The sequence below is a fragment of the Apteryx mantelli genome, chromosome 18 (assembly GCF_036417845.1).
Source record: "Apteryx mantelli isolate bAptMan1 chromosome 18, bAptMan1.hap1, whole genome shotgun sequence".
NCBI lineage: Eukaryota > Metazoa > Chordata > Aves > Apterygiformes > Apterygidae > Apteryx > Apteryx mantelli.
Window position 1 is genome coordinate 2,954,858 of NC_089995.1, and position 21,875 is coordinate 2,976,732.

The window sequence follows — 21,875 nt, forward strand, 5'->3', positions numbered from 1 at the left end:
GACGAAGCCAGGACTAAAACACCGGGGTGCTGGCACAGGGACAGGTCCCAGCCCTGACCTGGCCAGCGCCGAGGTGTGGGGCAGCCCCCCAGCCCACCTCCCCCCGTCACACACCTTGCACTCCAGTTTCTCGATGAGCTGCTGGAGCCTGTTAATCTGTGCCATCCACTGGTTGTCGGCTTCGACACAAATGCCTGCACGGGAAGGACAGAGAGGTGTCATCACCCAGGCAGCGGCACCCCAGCGCCAGCCCCACCGGTGCTGCCTGTTTTGGTGCTCCTTACTACCTGCCAGCAGCAGGAGCAAGATCGAAACCTGGCAGCAGCTCCATGTGGTTTTGCGTGTAAGGGATCCAGGCACTCTGTGCTTGGGGCTGATCAAAACTGTGTGGGGATTGCTAGGTGGACGGCACACAGAGGAGAAAAGATACCATATAGGAAACACAGGGTGGGCAGAACAGCGTGTGGCAGAACTATGAGGATCTGGATGTCCAGCCAGATGCTGGTCCTTTCTCCAAAGGAGCCAGGAATCTCCAACCAGGTGATAAGTAGATGGTCCCCCTAAGAGAGCCTGTGCTAGGGACTGTCATCCCAGGGCAGCAGGGTGCCGCCTCTGGTCTGCAGGTCCCTGGAGTCTCCCACAGTCCTTCTAGGGGATCTGAAAAAGGTGACTAGGCAAGACAAGTCCAGCCACGTTGTGTACCCTGCAGCTGGGAAGGAAATCCCACTATCTTTCTATTTCCAAATGTGGTAAATAATTAATTCGATTGAAAATGCTCAAGACTCAGAAAACAGCAAAGCTTCTAAACTGCTGATTTAAACCAAAAATCTGATTGTTTCATCCTGAAACTTTTCCCCACTGCTCAAGAGATACAAAATCCTAGAGAAGCTCCACCTGACTCCTGTGTGTGATGGTCCACACTCAGTCCTGGACAAGACCCCGCTGTGCTGCACTGCTGCCGTCGCACCCTGCCTGGGCTCTAGGGGGGCAGGGACAGGCACAGAAACATGGACCCCCGGGCACAGACTTGAGGGATGGCAGGGCTATGGGGACTGCTCCTCTCCTGTCTGCTCAGGCTGCAGGTACCTGTTGTTAGCATCCCGGAATAGGGGTCCGTTGGGGACAGACAGATGTTTTTCTGTCCTCTGCGCCCACATCGTCTTCCTGACCTCGGGCCAATCAAGGTCTCAGATTTCTTTACATCCTTCCTGAAAGAAGAAAATGCAAAGGGGAGTTGGAGTAAGCCATTATATGGGTCAGCTTCAGTGTGGGGCTAGAAACTGCAGACCTGCTCCGAGATGTCCCTCCCAGGAGGCCCTGGGATTCCTGCCTCAGCCCCAGGCCAGACGGAAGCTGCAACCCTGTTACCAGGGCCAGGGAGAGGGGAAGGACCATCGCGCCCCAGAGACGCGCTCTCCTCCGCACGACCAGCCAGGCGTCCCGCTGCGCGCCCGTTACCTCTCGCGTCCTGCCTGCTCCTCCATGGTGTCCACAGCACACTCGAGCGAGGCCTGCAGCGACTGCAGCTGGGTCACGGTTTCCCGCAGCAGGAAGCGGGTCAGGAACTGCTCCATCTTAGAGGATGTCTCGTACCTCTGCGGGGAAGAACAGAAGCACTGTCAGATGCCCCCAAGGGACAGCTCTGTGCAAGGGAGGCAAAGACGCATCTGGAAGGGGTTGGCCCTTAAAATAACCCTAATATGCAGCACAGGGTGGTGGGGGGGGTCCCAACGTCGAAGTCCCAGCCTCAGCTGCATCAGTGTGGAGTGAAAACCAGCCCGGCAAGCCATGTCTGCAGCCAGGGGAGGGCTGGCATGCCGCGCTTGTGTGCCAATGGCATCTCTGCTCTTCCTCCCGGCCGGCAGCCTTCCTCGCCAGCCTGGCGCAACCCACTGGTCCCTGCAGTGGAGCGAGCTGAAGAAACAGCTGGTTCTGCCATTGCAATCAGAGCACAGGCAATAAGGAAGGATGCTCCTTCCCCTCCCCGCAGCCGGCTGCCTCCAAGGAGGACACTGTGCCCATGCAGACAAAAACCAGAGCAAGAACAAGACTACTGAGCTAAGTTCCAAGTGCTCCATGTGGCGGAGCCGTATGAGCAGCCTGCTCGATGCTCCAGGCTGTCCTGGAAGCTAATGGCACCGTTATACTGGTTCCCACGGCCAGACCAGCCTACCCGCACCTGGCAACAGATGCCAATGTTTAACTTAGCATCTTCTACCTCAAAGGCTTCCAGGCCTGTGTGCATAAAAGGACTTTGGTCCCTAACACCTATGCGCTCAGAAGCGCCAGGACGTGTGGAGCCCTCCCAAGCTGTTTCTCCTGCCGCGTCCACAGGCAGCCTTTTCCAGGCAGACCAGTCTTAGCCTTCCTGTCACAGAGTTCTCCAAAGGCGCTTCCTGATGCCACAGGACCTGGAGGGGCTGGAGGGGACGTTGCGCTCTCACGGCTGCTAGGATTGCCAGCCACAAACAAGCCAGGTCCCGGTCAGACCTGGGGAGGCACAAGCGCAGTGTCTGCGATGGGGCAGATCAGGCAAACTCAAGTCACTGGCACAGCCCGGCACCAGGGAGATATCACAGCACTCGCAGATGCCAACAGTGATTAATTAGGGACAGAGGCACCAGAGCCGGGTAGAAGCTACATTGCCACACTTGCCAACATTGGCTGCAAAGGCTTCCCTTCTACTCCATTTATCCTTATAGATACGCTGCTGTTCTTCCTCTTCTGGAGTCCTCTTCTCTCATGCCTCCATCTGCCCGAGATGTGACAAGCCCGCTTTCCTCCTGGCTCTGTAACACTGTCCTCCAGGGATGCAGTGGAACAAAGTGACTGCCAGCACCTGCGGCATGGCTAAGCGGTGTCTGAGCCGGCCGTCTTGTTAGCCAGCGACTGTGCAACAGGAGGAGGTTACAGCAGCTCGAGGCCTCTCAATCTACAGGGGCAGTAATTTTGATGTCAGTTCCTGGTCCCCACGGCCTCCCATACATCTTCCTCATACAAGGGAAACCTGCTGCTGACAGCAGTCAGGGGTGACCTACAAGACTTCGGAACAGAGCATTAAAATGATTAAAAGGCTGGAAGGGCTGCTGCACAAGGATTTGCTGTTCACTGTGATCCAGCCTTCCTCCAACACATCTGCTCCACAAACAAGTCTGCCTGTAACCAGAGGCACAGTGCAGCCGGGACACCCTCTGCCCCCCAAGGGGTAAGTGGCATCAGGTCCACCAGCAGAAACAAGGACCATTCGCATGCCTCAGGGCCTCCAGCTTTTTCACTAACAAAGAAGAATTACTAGGGGTTATGCAAAAGCTATTGCACAGCATATCCCAAAAGCTCCCTCTGGGCCTGAGCTCCCTTGGGTCTCTAAACTGTAAAACCACTTTAGCAAGTAGTTGTAACTTGGTTATGCAGAAATGCTGCTGGGGTGGGATGTCAGTCTGAGTCCCATCAGGACACAGTTGATTTAGGTGAACTGTCAAGGAACACTAACACTGTGCCTCTGAGGCACTAACACTGCAGCCTACAAGACAGTGGGACAGTTATTTGGGCTATTTTTAAGGTAAATTGAAGAGAACATCTGTCATTAGCTGCACTGAGGGATTGTCCTAGCCTGTCCTTGTCTGACTTTTCTGGTTGCATGGCTGAACCTAGCAGATCCATGGTAAGATCCACTCCAAACTGAAGGAGCTGTGCCAGGAGCTGTTTTAAACCTGCTCTGCTGCCTTCCCTTCTCTTCAATATGATCTGGCAACTCCTGGAAAAGTTTAGCCTGAGGAGATATCACCTGCCCATGCATAACCACAGGCTCTGGGGAACCACATTGGGTTGCCACTCAAATGCCAAAATACAACTCTCTGGGTCAGATATCTTGCACTCTCCTGTCTTCATTGCTCTGCTACACAACACAGGGCTTTTGCATGGTATGTTGTGCTGTAGCTTTGAGAAGAGCTTAGTTTGGGAAGTTTATTTCCCACCAAGGAGCCACTTGCTGTTTTCTTAAGGCACAAAATAAATCAACGCCCCAGAATTATGGCCTCACACGGAAGCAGAGTTGCCTTTTTACTGGTATCAACCCTAGCAGGTCTCCTTTCTTAAACAGTACTGAGACATAGTTGTATTTGGACAGGAGCCCTTTAGAGTCTGGTCAAGTGTTACAGGAAAGGACACCGAGGATTCCTTAGCATATTGCCCTCTCCTAACCCCCCTCTAGACCAGTGTCCCAGCTTGGCACTGGGAAGTGCTGGGCATGGTAAAACCCAAGTCCTCGCAACAGAGTTACTAAAGATCCCATGCCCATATCTGCGAGAGCTGGGATGCTCATTCACTCAGTACTGTGGTCCAATTTACTGTCCGCATTCCTGCTCTCTCTCTTCATGTGCAGCTGTTGATCTGAGCTTTGCCTTTAGTTTCCACCCCTAACCATCACCCACCCCTGCACGGTTGGATAGCTGCCCCACACACATGGCACAGATGCATTTTCGACAGAGGTGATCACAGTGTGGCTGGGAGGGGAGCACATGTGGGCTCAGATGCCTCTCCGGGCTCCTACACACTGCAGTTGCAGTTGCCAGAAATTAACCTGAGGGTCTTAATTCATTTTCCTCTGGTGAAGTAGGCTGCCTCGCAATAAAGACCTGCCAAGTCCCTGCCACGTCCTTCCCCTTATTGCCAGGGAAAGGAAGCCAGGGAGAGGCGCAGGCTCCTCTCTGTAGCAAGCCCTGGGGAAGGCAGCCTCAGAGATCCCTCAGCCGTTGTAAGGTCACATCCCTGCCCTGTAAACATCACAAATGCTGCTCGGGTTCCGGCCCGCCTGTGCGGGAGGTGGCAGTACCAGCTGAGGCAGAAGGGACAAGCAGCAGCTGATCAGACCCTGCAAAGACTTTAGCAGAGCTACAGTATGGGAAACTGCAGTTCCAGAAAGGAGGTCAAAGCAAGGAACCCAAAGAAACAAGAAAAGTATCTAGAGAAAGACAATGAAAAGGAGAAAGAAAGATCCACGGTAACTCCCCTCCCTGCACCCCCAGCCTCTGCCCAGAACAGATAACTTCCCCTGACAGCCTGCTTAGTCCTCTCATACACACCTGATAAGGGGTCCAGAAATCCTCATCTGGTTTCATGAGCCCAGAGAAAACTGGGGTGGGGGAAATATGCTAACAGTCTTCCAAGGAACAAGTTGTTCTAGCAAGTAAAAGCCTAAGATGTTCTTGGTGGATAGAAGGCCCGAGCTTAAACTGCAGCAATCAAGGACTTGAGAGATACACTGGGAAACCTCCTCCAATGTAAGGAGAGGGAAGCACCAGACTTGACTGCCTGGGGCGTTGTGGGGCTATCTTGGAGGATTTGGAGAACAGGTCACACAACCTGTCAGGAATGATCTAGGTGGAGTTTATCTGCCTCAGGGCAGGGCATCAGCTACGCTGTATGGTCTCTTCCAAGCCTATTTCCTATCATCCTCTGTCTGCCCATATCCTCACCCCAGTTCCATGCTGTCCAACCCTCACATGCAGGTACATGCCATCCTTATGTTACTGTGTGGCAGCTCTCCACCCAGCGGCTGTTTGTGCGTTCCCCTGTCGTAGGTTGCCTGTTGCCGGGTGGACATGTGTGGACACTTGAGGATCCTCTTCTAGCCAGCAACTCTCTGTATGGGAATGCTGTCCCATCATGGGGGTTCAGCAATAGGAAAAAAAACAAGTCTTGGAGCTCTGATATTGTTCACTGTACCATATAATGCAAGTGATCAACTAAAAATTTTGTATTTTTAATTAATAATCCTTGTACAATTACACCATGAGCATTCCAGCCTGAGGCTGTCTCTTGTTCATCACTGGGTAAAAGAAATCAGGAGGGAAAGGGTCACATGAAACCTTTAAAAGAGTCTCCAAAGACCACCACCTACTTGGCAGAGCGGGAGATCCTCCTGTCTGCAGTGAGACCCTACAGAGCACCCTTTTAATGAGTGCAGATTCCCACCAGTGACTTGTCTAGCTGAGCAACCAGGCTTGGCTGGGGAACAGGAGAGGAACTTTCCACATAGTCTGAGCAAGCTGAAGCTGCAAGGTCAGATTTGACTGTCCTTTTCTGATTCACAGGTCGAAATGATGTTGCGGTCTCATCTCAGGAACTGCTCTCTCAGGACCAATAACCTTGCTTGGATTGCCATCCCTCCTGGAAGCAGAGTGAAGATTCTGCACAGATCAGAGCTGTGGTACATCAGGGGCGAATCATCCAGATCGGTGTCCTGGCTGTCCCCTCCAGCAGAGCGTGGAGCTGGCGATTTTGAAACCCAGATGAGGAGGAACCTGTCTTCAGGTCTTCTGGTGGGGCCAGAAAAAATGGAAGAATGGGATTCCTGGGCTCTAGGAAAGCGTGAAGCTCTGGTACACCGTGCACCCTGTGGCTGTGAGCTGGTAGCTGGACTGTGAGGCACCTTTGTGCCCACAGATGCTACATGACTTCCCTGGGGAATAAAGCAATCAAAACACATCTAAGAGCTGTTTGTGTCTGGTGTCTGATGGGGTGGGGACAAAAAGAAAAAAAACCCAGATCTCTCATGCATGTATATCCCCCAGGGAAACATTTGGGGCTGGGAGGTGGGGGGGGGACACAACAGTGGCAGTTGTGGCACTGAACTGTGAGTCCTGCCAAGATGGCCAGGGGCAGCTCTCTCCTCAGCCCTCGCACGGGAGACTTGCACAGGGGCTGAACCCCAAGTTGAAAAGGTGAGGACAGCCGTGAAGCGCCTGGCAGATCCATGCTGTGGTAGGGAAAGGAGCGCAGAGCAGCTGCCCTGCCAGCCAGCAACCAAGCATGCTGGGGCTCCCCGAACAAGCCAAGGAACACGTGGAGCCAGCCTCACCTCTGAATATCAGTCTGTGATGGGTTTGGAGATCTGTGCTCCACTCAGAGATAACGGAGACTGACAGGAGCCAAGGAAGCGCTAGAGCTTGCAGTTGCAGACCAAAGGTCGGTGAGAAATCAGGTATTGCAGCAGCAAATCCAGCAGGAGAGCAGGTTTTGTGTTTCTCTAACGTGACCCAGAAAAAGCAGCAAAAACCACGTTGAGCCATTCACAGTTGGCTTTCATTATCCTCACACACTGCCAAGAGCAACCTGCATCCCTCCCATCTCCTCACTGCACCGCCATTCACATGCTGAGACAGATGCATAAACTTTGCAGCACAGTGGTCGTGTTTCATTGCAAGAAGTTAGAGAGTGAGGCAAAGTGGAAAGCAATTTTGCAGACTGGAAAGGAAAGTGGATTGCTACCTCCCCATGCTCTCCTCTGTCCATCATTGCTATGGATCAAAAACTTGAATTTCAAGAACCAGGAAAGCGATTTCAGGGAATAAGAAAGCCAATGACCACCACAAGGTTTGGACAGGCATCTGTGGGTGTCCTGGGCCTGCAGCTCTGGCATCGGGAACATAACATCAGGAAGCATGGGAAGCTGCCACAAGACACTGAAGGGAGAAGCTAGGTTGGGATTTAGCTGGGAATGTGGTTCAAACTTCAACATCAGAGCAAAATTCAAGGTGTGGGAACCCAGCTGGGCAGAGGCTGATGTGACAGCTGTCCTGAGCCACAGTAACAGCCTCCATCTTTCTCACTGCATGGTATTTGCTTTCAGAGAGGACAAGAACCAGTAGGAATCACAATTCCCAAACTGGCTGACAGGTCTGGACTGTGCCTGAGTAGTAGTATTTCTCCAGACAGTTAACTCTCCCCTGGCCAAATCCCACAGGTCTTATTCCAAGCTGGAGTCCTGGTGCAGTGGTGTCTAGTACACAGATTCAAGTAGTGCCTGAGTAAATGGAGCAGGTTTGGTCTCCCACAAGTTCTCTATTTCACCATTCCCAGTGGGGTTTATTTTAGATATTACTCCGTTAATGGCATCCTAGGAGAAAAATCATCCTTTTGCTGCATATGCACCTTTATCTGCGAGGTTACAGCAGGGAACATGCACCAGAACCAGCCTGAGGACCTCCGCCCTGGTTCCATAGTCCCCAGCCAGGCACAAGACCCAGCTCCACAGGCACCCAGGAGGCACAGAGAAGCAGAGATGGACACCCACAAACTCTAAGGTAAGGGCTGCTTGCAGAAATTGCCCCCAACTCCAGGAAGGGTGTCAGGTTGGGCAGAGTGTCCTTTGCACCTTTGAATTGTTCACATGCTGCTCCACTGCTACCAGGACTTTTAGGACAAGGCACATAAAGCAATAGGTTGGTGGCAGGCTAAGGAGCCCCACAGCAGGGCTCTGTCTCATCTGAGCAGTGCTTCCAAGAGCTGGTTGGCCAAAGCACTGCCCAGACAAGGCTGAAGAGGTGAAAGGAGTTGGCCTAAAATGGCAGAAATGATGCCAACCCGCTGCTGCGGACAGTTCTGTGTACAACCCAGGAGGAGATTGCTCTGCTGCTGCTGGTTCAGATGGAGCTGGGACACTTTGGGATAAAGCCCTTTTCACCGTTCTTGAGCATGGTCCCTTAACGAGCCCTTTCTTGGTGACTCAGTGGTTTCTTCTCACTAACTGCTGAGCAGTTTGTTTGCTCTAAACAGCAAGTGATGCACTTCCTCAGGGGAGCTTTCCAGGCATGCCACCTTGCAGAGTCCTCACCCCAGGGCTGCTGGGGGCCCTACATGAGCAGCCTCAGCCACAGAGCACCCCATTGCCAACAGGATGACAGGATGGTGGGCAGGTTTCTTGCCCACTTCTCCCTGGGAAGACAGTGCAAAAAATCTCTCTCTGACATCTCTTCTTAATTTCCAGTTTGCACTAACTCACGGCTCTTTATGCTGACTTGCTCTTGTGCAAGGGCTTAAATAGCCACTCCACAGCCCAGCCCTGCACCCACACATCAAGAGTGACAGCCTCTGCCACAGAGTGGCTGTGTCTGGCTGTGAATCCCAGCTGATTCTCCCCGTGACATTTGGAGTCATCTCAGTCGAAATCTTCTAATTTTAAGGAAGAAAACAGACTATGTCAGAGAAGCAGAAACAGGGTCCTTAATCTTGACTAGGCTTCCCATGAAGCCACAGTGGGCACATCTCTCAGGGAAAGCGGTCTGGTTTTTCCTGCTTGGCTGGCCTCTGTAGCTCTCTTTTGCCGCTGGAGAATGCTGGGTGTGTTCTGGGGAAGTTTCCTTACCAGCCGCAGCACAGTCTTACATTCACTTTCTCCACTATGTTCCTGACTTGATTTTTTTTTATGTGTACACTGAAGATATTAGTGCTGATGGACTTTGAGAAGAGGGCTCAGGGCAGCATGCAATAAGTTTTGGGAGAATGAAGGTATCCCTATGGATCCTGGCAAGGAGGCAAGCTGGACTGGGGGACACCTGAACAGCAGGGTCAGCAACACAAACCATGCTTCAGGCGCAGGTCTGAGAAGCAGCTGAAGGACAGAGCTGGTGAGTTGGAATGCCTTGCACATGTCTGAACTGCAGTTTTCCAAAGGTTGACAGTGTCATCAGACAGGTCGATTTTCAGGAGGGATCACATAAGAAGTATCTGGGACTGAGAGACTGCTCCTTGCTGCAGCTCAGCCCCAAAAGATGAGAGCAAGCGGGCATCTCCAAAAACGCCAGTATTTCATCCAATCATTTTTAGTTCACGAACAGTGCCTTGCTTCCCCACCTCCTTCCAGGCCTGTCTGAGCTGTTTCACCTTAAACTGCTCCCAATATTTTTCCAAGGTCCATCTAGGCGCACAAACCTTTGCCCACAGGTCGACAGTCTGACAAATGACTAGTGAGGAGGGTTCCTCTCACCCTGATAGGTATCTCTGTTAAAATCTACAAAAACAGCAGAGATCACAGGGCTGTGCACTGCAATGTGTTCAGAGTTGATGCTGCAAGGACATCTTGGCAGAAGATGCCATGGTGTCTCGGTGCAATGAACAGCCACAGCCCTGGAGCACAGATCCCTGTCACTTGCTGTGGTTTCTGCTCACAGCACCATTCACTTGACCTTCATATGATCACTCTGTTTTCAAGTCCAGTTTTCACTTGCTTACTTAAAACCACATGGAGTTTTATCCTTTCTCTGTTAGACATCCTGAGGGCCCTGGGCAAGGCCTCTGCAGCTTTGCCCTCAACATGTACAGCAGTGGCCCTGCCTGCCCCCAGTTGCTGTGCGGCAAATCTCCAGCCCCCAGGGACGCAGATGAGGTGCTCAAAGAAGGATGTTCAGTGAGGCAGGGAACAAGTGGATAAAAAAAGGCAACAAGAGGCAAGGTTGAGGCACACACCCTGAGAACTGCCTGTAGGTAGGCACAGTGCCCCTCTGCCAGGGCTATGAGCTGCAGGCTCTCTTGCAGAGGCAGGTACCTATGCCTGGTTTGTCCATTCAAGACTCTCCTCTTGTTCCATTGCAGGGTGACACTCTCCCTCCATCTCAGCCCTGATGGTGCCTCTGGGGCTGGAGTCCTTCAGGAGTGCCAGTAGCCATCATGGAAAAGACTGCAGTCATTATAGACAATGGCAGCAGCTTCACCCGGGCAGGCTTTGAGGCCAGAATAAACCCACATTTGTACTAAGGACTATGTCTCTGCATCCCAGCTGCCCAGGTGCAATATGGGAGACCCCGTGCCATCTCACTCCAGCTGAAAGCGGGACAGGCTTTGCCATAGAACCCAGGACCTACCCCCTCAAGCACGGCAACATTGTAGACTGGGACAGTATGGAAAACCTGTGGAGCCACCTCTTCTTCTGTGGCCTGAAAGCTCTCCCAGAGGAACACCCAGTACTCATGGCTGACTCCCCCTCTTGCCCCTCCACTAACCGGGAAAAGGTGGCAGAGGTTCTTTTCGAGACCTTCAGAGTGCCAGCCTTGCATGTGGCTAACACAGGGTTCCTCTCTCTCTGTGCCTATGGCAGAGTCACTGGTCTGGCCGTGGAGGCTGGGGCAGGAGTGTCTCATGTCACCTCTGTCTGCTTGGGCCAAACCTGGAGGGAGGCCACCTACCGCCTCGACGTGGCTGGCTGCTTTCTCTCCAAATATTTGCATAACCTGCTGATGAAGAGCTCCAACGATCCCCCAGTTTTGAAGGCCTTGAAGAAGAAGACTAATCCAGCTGAAGAAGCAATGTTGCTATGTCTCCATGTACTATGAAGGAGACCTCCAAGACCAAGCTCACCATCACCCAGCAGCATTCCAGACCCCTGATGGGCACTGGATAACCCTGGATAAGGAATGATTCTGCTGCCCAGAGCCGCTCTTCCAACCAAAGCTACTCAACCAAAGTTCCCCAGGGCTCCACCTCTTGGCCTTCCAAAGCTTCCAGAAGATACCAGATCTGTGTAGGAGGGATGCGATGGGTAATGTTGTGCTATCAGGGGGCTCCTCAATGTTTCCTGGCTTTCCCGAGAGGATGTGCTTGGAGCTGAATGCCTTGTTCCATGGTACAGGCTGCTAGATTAAACTCCTGGCTACTCCGGAGAGGGGCATGGCAGCCTGGGCTGGAGGCTCAATGACAGCGTCCCTCAAGTCCTTCCAGCACATGTGGATGGGAAAGGGTGAGTACAAGGAATATGGTGCAGAGTACGTACACACAAAGTTCCAGTAGCCAGACAACTATGCATTCAAAATGTCCAGCTGGCAGGGCTGGACTTCTGCTGGAAGAAGCCAAAGTTGCTATGGGAGGCAGGTCTCTGTAACACATCACCTTCCTCTGTGCTGCCTGCTCGGGACAGAGTCAAGGCTGTGGGTGGTGACTAGAGGGCCAGCCATGCATTGCTGATGGAATACAAAGTAGATTCTAATGTTCCAAAACAACTAAATTGCATTTAATCTACACTCCGGGTTATTTCTGTGCCCATCCAACATCACTGAAACAAGCACATCTCCATCTCCAATCAGGCCTGCAACACAGCCACAACTTGTGCTGTGCATTCAAGCCACTCTGATTATATGGGTACAGCCAGTCTAAGGCCAAGCCCTGATGCTCAAGGTTGGAAATCATGCATATGCAGAACACCACAACAAAGATGGCCTTTTTGAATTCATTGCCTGCAGTTGTCTGCACAGAAATGGGGTCTCCTCCTGCAGGCACGAGGTGTCCCACAGAAAGGAAGCCTCCTTCCAGCAATCAATGCAGCAGGACCCCAGAGGTCCGCAAGTAAAGCCATAGAGGTGGGAGGAATGAGCTGAGAAAGAGAAGGTCTTCAGGGTGCTTGCACTATAGCAAGTCTAATACAGGAGATGATTTCTCATCCTGACATCAAAGCAGCTAAGCATTGGCTGCAGAATATCAGCTAGTGAAAAAGCCAGGAAAATGAATTCACTGTCTTTGTAATTCTGCTATGTAGCTCATGTGGCCCTTCAGGGAGCTGATTCAGCTCACTGAACTGGCAGAAAAGAGCTCACTCATCTTTTCTTCTGCTGGTTTAGTGAACTGACTCATCTCAGCAAAGGGTCAGAAAAGGATCAGATGTGGCACAGGGGAAACAGTTGGGAAATGCTCCCCAGCTGTCCTGTGTAACTGCTCAGTAGCAGACACTCCTTTCCCCATGGTTAGCCCCTGTGGCCAGCATGTAAGACCTTTGAGGGAGAGGAAAACCATGGCACATCGCTGCGAGCACAATGAGACACAGGACTGGTGGTAACAGGTCAAGGACGCAGTCTCCATGAAGCGCAGGAGAGCTGGCCAGCCTGCAGGAACATACATGGGGAGAGCTCAAACCCTTCCTTGAAGAGACATTGAGACAAACTGAACCCATCATCGCTGCCCTCCCCGTGGTGTCCTCATGCTCTCACTGATACTGCAGCACAGATCAGGAGCCAGACTGACTTCAACCCCTCCGGGCACTGTGAACTCCCTCACTTGTGTCCAAAATAGATTCCACTGATGCTATCAGCGTTATTAAGGTCAAATACTTCCAATTCCTATTGTGTTTCTCTCCAATATGCAGAAGAATTGAGGATCTTGTATTCTAAAAACTTTGCATAAAAGCACTTGAATTTAACCCTTCTGATGCTGGTGTCAAAAATCTGTTCAGGAGGGTGGACAGGAGGGTGGAGCTTGAGCCCCATGTGGTTTCTTGGCTACTCAGGTGTGGCTCTGTGCCAGAGCTGAGCCAGAGGTCCAGCCCTGCAACTGTGTCAACCTGGGCCTGCTGGAACAGTTCTATCAGGCTCGGGAAGGGAATGAGGCAGGAGAAGCTGCTACAGCAGCATCATTTAGGTTTTGGCACCTGGCTCACTGCTGGTACCTGGTACCCGCTGCTCTGCTTCCTCGCACTGGAATGGGGCAGTGCTAACATGCATGATCCCAGCACAGCAGAACCAGGCCTGCAGTGGCTTATCTTGGCTAATCTAACGACCACTGTCACTTCTCAACTGATCTTCAAGTTTTGCCTTACCCCTGCCTGATAAAGTTGCTTTCTTTTGCAGGAGATAGGCAGGCTGCAAGAGGGCTGCCTGTCCTACCCAGAGATGCTTGCAGCCCGCAGGGAATATGGAGACCCTCTGCTGTTACCAGGTCCCCTGCTAGCTCGCTGAGGGTGAAGGGGTGGGGGCCTTGCCACACAGGCCCCTTCTTCTGGACACAAACCCCAGCAGAAGGCACAAGCGTGGTATGAGGCCCCTGCACCCATCTCAGGGAAGTCTTAGACTTCAGGCTGGGGCTGAAAGGGCAGCCAGTCTTCCTAAAGGGCTATTGGACGTAGGGATGGCCTGGAGCCAGTAACCCCTGCCTCTTCCACCTGCGGTGCCCACACCCTTCGTCCCGCGTGCCCGTCACCACCACTGCGCAGCCCCGGTTCACTTATGCTGGTGGCAGCGCCATCTCTGCGGCACAGCAGAGGAGCAGCCCCAGGTCGCCTCCCACGAACCTGGGACCTCACTCCTAGGGAGTGCAGGCAGGACCCAGAGGACAGGCTAGACACCCACGCAGGAGAGATGAAAAGTCTCTAATCTAATTACCCAACTGGACACGCTCATCCAATCCCAGCAGCCATTCCATCTGGAGCTGGAAATAGCTCTGTTTGAAGACATAACACCACAGGGCTGCAGTGTTAATGAATACCAGCTCCTGGCCTTGAAAGCTGAGCGGAAGCCTCATCTACAGAGAGCTGCCTCGGCCTCGTGCTGGAGTGGGCGGAAAGGTCTTTGCAGCTGGTCTTTGCATACCTCCCCACTCCCAGGGCAAGCAGAGAGCCCTTAGCATTAACTATTGATGGATTTTCATCGGTGTTTTAAAATAAACCTAATTTTTCTGCCAGAGTAAGAAGATGGCCGAGAAGCAGCTGAATTGCTCTGGCCTTGGACAGCAGAGTGGTTACAGTTCTGTGCCTCTGTACTACCCTCAGCCGAACATCCCAGCCTGCTCCCACCGGGCCCTCCTGACCTGTTTCTACTCAAAGAGAGGAGGTTACACAGCATTCATCAGCCAGAAACTTCCCAACGAGCTGGAGATGGCCCAGACCTGCAGAAGATGGATACCACAAGATGTGGAGACAGACCCCAGGCAGGGATCCTAGAGTGGACCAGGCAGATACCAGGGGCAAAGGTTCACAAGCAGCAATGGACTCCTGCCCTCCCCCAAACAGCTATCTGGGTAGGCTGCAGATTCCCATACCATGGGAAGAATTAACTAGACATCAGCTCCAGTTCACCCAGATCCCTTGACAAAGACTTTCTGAGTTTTTGTCTAGACACCCCAGGGCAATGGCTTGGTCTTCCAGCCTTTGGAAATGAGCAGCAGTGGGAGCAGCAGAGGGAGGAGAAGCCAGGCTAAAGCCAGTGGAGAGCCCCCTCCTCCTCGGAGCTGCTCCCATGTCCCAAGAGCTCACTAGGTCTCAGCCTGCTCTTTCCCCTGGATGGCCAAGGCACGCAACCTATTGCAAAATCAGAGGGACTGGTCTGGCTTTGGGAGTTTGGAGCCGCTCCATCTGCCCACTCACTCACCTTCTCACTACCAAAGGGTTTTGGCACTGAAATCCCCACCAGCACTGCTCCTCTGTGCTTGCTTAGTTCCCACCAGCTCAGACATGCTTCCCCCGGTTATAGCAGAACAAATTACGCACAAACCCTCCCTAGGACAGTGTTAGAAAGAAAGGTGGAGAATATTAATTGATTGGCTCCCAATTGGGGCCCATTGGAAAGGATACATTATTCATCTGCCGCATCGTTTGGGTACAATCCATTTTGTTTCAGAGATGGAACTGGTCCAGAATTCAAACGTCTTTGCCCCTCTTACTGCACTGAGAGCATTTCCCGCAGCGAGCAGCCTTTGCAACCTTACGGACCTGCTTAATGAGACATATTCTGTTTCCTGCCACTGCCTACTGAGCCTCCTGCTGGGGCCGGTTGAAGCCCCCGCCACCTTGGCATATTCATATTTCCCCTTGCACAGGAGCTGAATGCTTCTCCCCGACCGCGTTGTTGCCATTCAAAGGATGAGGCGTTGGAAGAAGCCACAGCCACAAGCCAGCCTCGCAGCATTTCCCATCCTTTCGATTTTCAGAGGTGGCCTAATTGCTGAGCTCTGAGCTGAGGGTAACTTCCAGCTCACCTCGGGGAGGCCACGCTCCAGACACTTCAAGACCAATTCAAGATGCCTCAGGGCTATCTCCTGCTAAAACGGGATGTGAGTTGAAGCCCAAACCTCATGGATCTTCTAGGAGAACACCAGATCTAATCCTGATCCCCTTTGCTGAGGCTCACGCATCAAAGGAATTAATCTTGACACTGGCTTCAGCAGAAGGTCACGTTCTATCTCAGGAGCAGGCAAAGAGGCAGCTGCTCCCGCGGACACCATTTCACCGCTGTGGAGGGCACATCAGGGCTGGCTCTCAGGCCTGCCCCTCTCAGCCTTCCCCGTCCCTGCAGCTCACCCAGCGCCGTTGTCACACCCCTGACTGCTGCTCTGCCCGGGATCCCCTTCGCTGTCTAAGCAGGCGTGGGGGGTGCCAGGATGCTGGGGTACCTAAGCAGTCCGCATTTGGGGCAGCCCCTACAGGATGCATAATGCTGTGACAGGCTTGGACTGCCATTACAAGCTCGCCTTCAGCAATACACAAGCTCAGAGGTGCCCTGAGAGAGGTCAGGCTCCCAAGCAGACCTTTTTGGAGGCTCAGATATGCTCCTCCTTGCAGAACAACTTTGAAGCTCGCCCAACATCTCTGTGCAAAAGGGATCTCCTTCCTCCCAGCACAAACCGAATCGCTCTGCAAGGGCAAAGCGCCAACCCACCCCGCCATGTCCGTATTTCAAACACACATCACACACGGCAAGCTAGCTCCTTCCTGCCTCTCGCCTAACCAAATACAGCATACACAGGAGAATATCGCTAGAGGGAATGGTGGAAATGAGCATTTCTCAAGAGAGCCACATGAAATTCCCAGAAATCCAGCAGAAAGCACTAGAGTTCCCAGCCTCAGGGCCCGTCACGTGCAGAACAAGGCACTCCCCTGGCACGCAGCCAGGCAATGCTTCCTTACCAAATCATCTTCAACTCCCAGTTTGAAGAATGGTTCCTCCCCTGACACCAAGCAATGGACATCTTGTGCTTGGGGTCAAAGGAAACATTTCATCAGACACCAAACGCTATTCCACCCATTTGCACCATTGTGAAAATTGCATGCCAGGGGAGGGAGTCAACTGAAAATGTACTTTCACTGTGGTTCAGCTACCAGGACCCCTTCACACTGCTCACTTTGGGAGAAACAGCAAAATCCTCTTGTCAGGTTTTGCAGTAAGGAGTTCAAACCTATCTGTAAATAAAATCTCAATAAAAATATGTTTTACTGAGCATACAGTATACAGCATTTTCTGCCTACAGAAAAGATTCTTGGAAGGGAGGAAATAACTCAGCAAGAATGAGATAGAGCTTGATTGTTGTGGACTGGTATTTTCAGCTCCATTGACTGAGATGAAAATCCCAAAGGTCTCAAGCCTCTGTTCCAAAACCAGAGATTCCTGGTGTGGCAATGGGCAGGAAGACATACCCACCTTGTCACCAGCAGGACAACTTCTGCAGTCAATCGTGTTGTTGACTGCATGAAGACATTTGTTGCCTCTACTAAGATGTTTCTCATTTATGCCAAGGCCTGTTGCAATTATGCTTACGACAGTGGTTAAACTTAGGATATGGAATGGGATAGGTGGTCACATGCTTCCTGCCAATGGAGAAATAGGAGCATTTAAATTGAAGGTTTATTTATAGGTTAGTTTGCAGTGTCTGCAAACTAACAGTGTCTGCAAACTAACAGTGTCTGCAAACTAAGGAATGAAAAGATTTTAGCATACAGTTTTCCTATAAGAAATACTGACTGTTTTCCCAAGGTATTTCCATAGTTCACTTCCTACTCTTATGATATTATATTACAAATGCAAAGTTTAGTGACAGAATAAGGTATATTTAGTACATTGCAACATAGCTATTGATGGTAATATTTTACAAATGCCTTTGGAAGTGATGGAATTTGGGGGGTGGGGGGAACTCTTCTCCTGAAAAGGCATCTTTCCATTACTGTGTTTCTACCAACCCAAAGAGGAGGGATGTGAACATAGGAACACCTAAGGATTTGGTTTTGTTTTTCCAGCCTGTGGATTCCTAAGAGAGGTCATTAGCAAGTTTACTGCCTACACACACAATATTCCCTACAAAATTGCTATCACTTAGATGGTGAGAAGGATGAACAGGGTTTGCATTTTTCTATGCTTTATTGCAATGTTTATGCAACAGTCTCCAAAGTGCACTGCAGGCTCCAGACTGAGGACCCTGTCAGAGAAGAGGCAGCAGATGAGACAGGCCACTTGATCTATGCCAGGTATCCTGGCCAGCAGGGACAGCAGCGGCATGCACAGAGATGGGAATCCTGGATACCGAAAAGGCTTTCAAAGGCACCAGTTCAAACCACAACTCCTGAAAACAGAACTTCAGCACATTTACTCTGAACTTTGACTTCCTTATTTCCCTCCCTTACTTCCCCTTCCCCCTTACTTCCCTTTTGCTCATTGCTCTAGGGCTGTTTAAGGGAGCCAAGCGCATCTCCCATGTCTCTGCTTTCACTGCACAAATGAAGCACTCTCAGCCTGTTTTTCTGCATGTAAATCTGGCTCATAAATTAAATGAGCTTTCACATCTGTGGACCTCAAAGAGGCTGGAGGATGCAGGGGTGAGAAATCCTGTGGCAGCAGAAATAAGGAACTACTGGAAATGGATAGCACCCTAACCAAGAGATGCTGTGATTCAACTGGTGAGCCCCAGCTGGGTCACATTAGAGATTCCCTTCTCCTTCCTCTAGCTAATGGGGTATCACTGACTCCTCAGAAGTCACATGAAGCTCTCTTAAATACAGTCTGGGGAAAAGCAGTCAGGGAGAGAAGATCCTTCAACATCTGTTGACTGCACAGGCCTGCTCTGTAAGCAGAGTTTTATGGTGAGAGCTGTTTGAGCCAGCAGTTATCTTCCAGTTTGCTCAGTGCACATCACTGCTACATGTCGAGGGGAGCAAAAACAGCTCCCCCAGGATAAAGGTTTGCTTAGCTCCTCTAGGAGGATTGTTTCTCTGCCAAATTGGAGCTATCAGTCCTCAGCCACAGTGGCATTAGGGATGTTCGAAACAAGCAGAAATTGATTTGCAGACATGTAACATGGGAAAACTCTGTGCTCTGCCCCTTCCCCAGCTCAGAGATGTGAGTTTTGGCTGAAACCTTCCCATCCAACCCTAATAACCCCATTACCCCATAATAACCCAAGGCTGAGTCTCATTTGAATATATTCCCGTGTTTGTATTTCCAAGTCACAGCAGATAAGCAGCACTTATCATTTCTGCCAGCCTCTAGCAGTGGCAGATTTCCCACACCTCTAGCAAGAGCCCCGACAGCAGTATTGCTCTTCCCTGCCTTCTCTCTGGTACCAAGCCCAGCTGACCAGCAAAATGCCACGGAGCAGCTCCCAGGAAGGGTCAGTGTCCGTGTCAGGATAACCAAGAGCTCAGGGCTGGGTCATGTATCTGCCATGGGGCAGACCTCGCTGGGGTGAGAGCAGTGCTCCAAGTGCTGCACTCCCAAGGCCCCCTGAGCATTCTCTTCCATGGCTGCCGGCCGTTCTCCCTCTTTCTAGCCCTGATCTAAACTGAGGTGGAAAAGCAAGTTCACAAAAATCTGTTCCAATAGAGAAAGCCCATTTCCCTTTTCCAGGGAAAACTTGTGACATCAGAAATCCCTGCCCAGCTCCATTTCCTAGTGGCTGGGTCCAAGAGTTTATCCTTTCCAACAAAAAAAAAGACCAGCATTGCTCTCTGCCATGTGTCTTGCCCCTCTGCAAATGTCAGCCAAGAAAAGACATCACGGCCCACAGGAACTAGACAAAGAGGATTTGGCCTTGACTCAGTGCTCGAGCCTGGCAAGCCTTCTGTCTGCTCACGCTGAGAGTCTGTCACTGGCCCTGGAACGGGACCCAGCTCCCGGACGAGGAGTCCTGCCTGCTCGCCTGGCCACAGCCTCCAGTCCTCGGCGCAACGCCGCAGGGCTGTGCGGAGCCCGGAGAGAGCATGTGCCCAAGCCCAAAGAAAGGGGCAGAAGGAGATAATAAAAACGAGAAGTTAATTTAAGAAAATGAGTGGTTCAAGGTGCATGCTGAACGGGCCCACAGAGCGATGTGTAATTATAATAAAGCTCACTGGGATGTTTACACCAGAAACTATTAAATGAATGAATACATCATGCCAATACTGTGAAGCAGACAGTAATTACACTGTCCTTTGGAGAAAGACATGAACACTTAATGAATTCATTATGAAAAAGGAGAAGAAGTGAAATAAAGCATAGCTCTCTGAAGATGATTCGTTCTCTCTCTCTGGTCTTACATTTAATAAACTCGTACAGGGAGACGCTGCTAAGCCTGAATCTGGCCAGAGGGAAGCTCAGACAGAGGGTAAGATCCTGGCAGACAGTAGTGAGACACAAACAACACTTCCACGACTGCTCTGCAGAGCTGACCGCCAAGGGCTGGGTCCCCCTTTTCTTCTCCATTTGATCAATAGGTAACCGGAGGTTTTTCCCTAGCTGCCTTCTCTGTGATGGCTGACTCATCCTTGCCAAAACCTCCCCAGAGTATTCAGCCCTTAGCAGGTATCTGACATGGAAAAGTTTGGTCCAAATCTCTTCCTGGAAAGTTCTGGACAATTCAAGTTGTCAGTGCTCCACCTACGCTGCCCTTAACTCTTAATTACAGTAGCTAAGACCCGGTAGTCAGCCCTGGCTCCCTTGCTGGGAAAGGGAAATAATTGCTGTGACCCTCTGCTGCAGTGCTGGGCAACAGGACAGGCTCAGCTGGTCACCTACCTCTGCAGAGCCAGAGTCCCCAGCTGCTCTGCTGGGGACATCTCTACTCCTGAGAGAGGCCAATGCTGCCAGCTGGGACACAGGTATCTCTGTCAATCCACCTGAACCTATCCACATCCTTCCCCAATCCATGCAGGAAACTGAGATGGCTTCTGTCCTCCACCAGAGGAGCATCGGTGGCACACGGAGCCAAGGCCTGGAAGTCTGGGCTGAGAACACAGTTAATGCGGGCATGGCATTCGATGGCAACGACTGTGGCTGTACAGTTAACTGCCTGTCTAATTGGAGAAAGGACTAATGCCTAGAGCATCCCAAAGGGAGCTGGGACATCTGGGCTCTTTTCTGGCTTTGCTGCGCACACTGGGGTAGTGCCGAGCGAGGGGCTGAGGTTGGAGGATCTTGCCAGAGCTGAGCAACCAGGGGCAGCTCTGGCAGAGCTGGGGGCTGTAAACACAATAACCCTGTCATCTGGGCGGCAGAGAGAGAGAAGCACCTGAGCCTGCTCAGGCCACTGGCCCAGATGATGCTGAGCCGTAGCTTTACTCCACTAGGCCCGAACATCTGAGCCCTGGAAAAGCCCTCCTGCAGAGCAAAACAGACCCCCGCTCCTCTCCTTCCCAGGCCTGGGACTGCAGTGCCTGCAGGTGTCCATGAGCTTGTTTGAGTTACCAGCTCGCGTACAGAGCCTGTGAATGACAGCATGAAGCTCAGCAGGCAGCTGAGACCCATTGCATTTGGGTCTGGGCTCGCTCCCACCTCCCAGCCAAGCAGAATAAAGCACCTCAGACACATCCACACCACACTTCAGTCACAAGAGCCCTGTGGCTTCATGTGCTGTACTGGTTGGTGCAAAATCCTACTTATTCCCCTGTTTCCATGAGCACACGTCATTCAGCCACTTCATACCATGCATCAAACAGTTACACTGAAGGGAAAGAAAGGGCCAGCCCTTCCCACAGCTCTCAGACAGAATCAGTCCCGAGCACGCAGCTAAACCATCTTATATGCTTAAGATGCAAACAGGGATGCTGGTCCCCAAGGAAGGTTCCCATCCAGTATTCACCGTTGCTTTCTTGCAGCTGTATTTAGCCTGCAATGCTGTGCGCTGCAGACCTCTGCCCTCAAACAGAGGCAGGCAGGCTCATAAAGCAGGAGGCTGCTTGGCCTAATTAACACTCTCAGTTCTGCCTTCCAACAGTACAAGCTGCAGGAGGAAGGAAAGCATTCACAGCAGGGATGAACTCAGCACAAGGCTGGCAGTCAACGAATTTCACCATTTCTTCCCTTAGCGGGAGACTCTATTGAACATCGTGTGATTTCCCAAAACAGTCCTCTCCCTACAGCGATTCCCGACTGCTTCCTGGGAGCCAAGGCTTGAGGCACTGTGAGCACAGGCCAGGCTGAGCTCAAGCTGCCTGGGGCAGCTTGGCGCAGACTTGACCCCAGGGATCCTGCTTCACTTCACACCTGATTGTGGACAAGATCTCGCTTTGGCTCGGAGATGTAGCATGGATATCTACGGTTGCCATCTGCACTCTTCCCTCCTCTAACAGCCACAACCTCCTGACTGCCGCTGCACCCAAC

The 21,875-nt window shown here is 51.7% G+C and overlaps 2 protein-coding genes across 2 annotated transcripts in view; one reads left to right on the plus strand and one right to left on the minus strand.

Annotated features, from left to right (window-relative positions):
* NECAB3 (N-terminal EF-hand calcium binding protein 3) overlaps window positions 1-21,875 on the minus strand; it is a 55,081-nt gene that overhangs the window by 6,237 nt on the left and 26,969 nt on the right. Inside the window, exons 6-8 of the mRNA XM_067307569.1 lie at window positions 1,459-1,595; window positions 1,087-1,208; window positions 115-194 (exon numbers count right to left, since the gene is read on the minus strand). Of these exons, the coding sequence (XP_067163670.1) occupies window positions 115-194; window positions 1,087-1,208; window positions 1,459-1,595 (339 nt within the window). The remainder of the gene's footprint in view (window positions 1-114; window positions 195-1,086; window positions 1,209-1,458; window positions 1,596-21,875) is intronic.
* ACTL10 (actin like 10) lies at window positions 10,447-11,562 on the plus strand. Its single transcript, XM_067307568.1, is given in 3 exon segments — window positions 10,447-10,501; window positions 10,504-11,062; window positions 11,064-11,562. Coding segments are annotated over 3 exon segments (1,113 nt in total).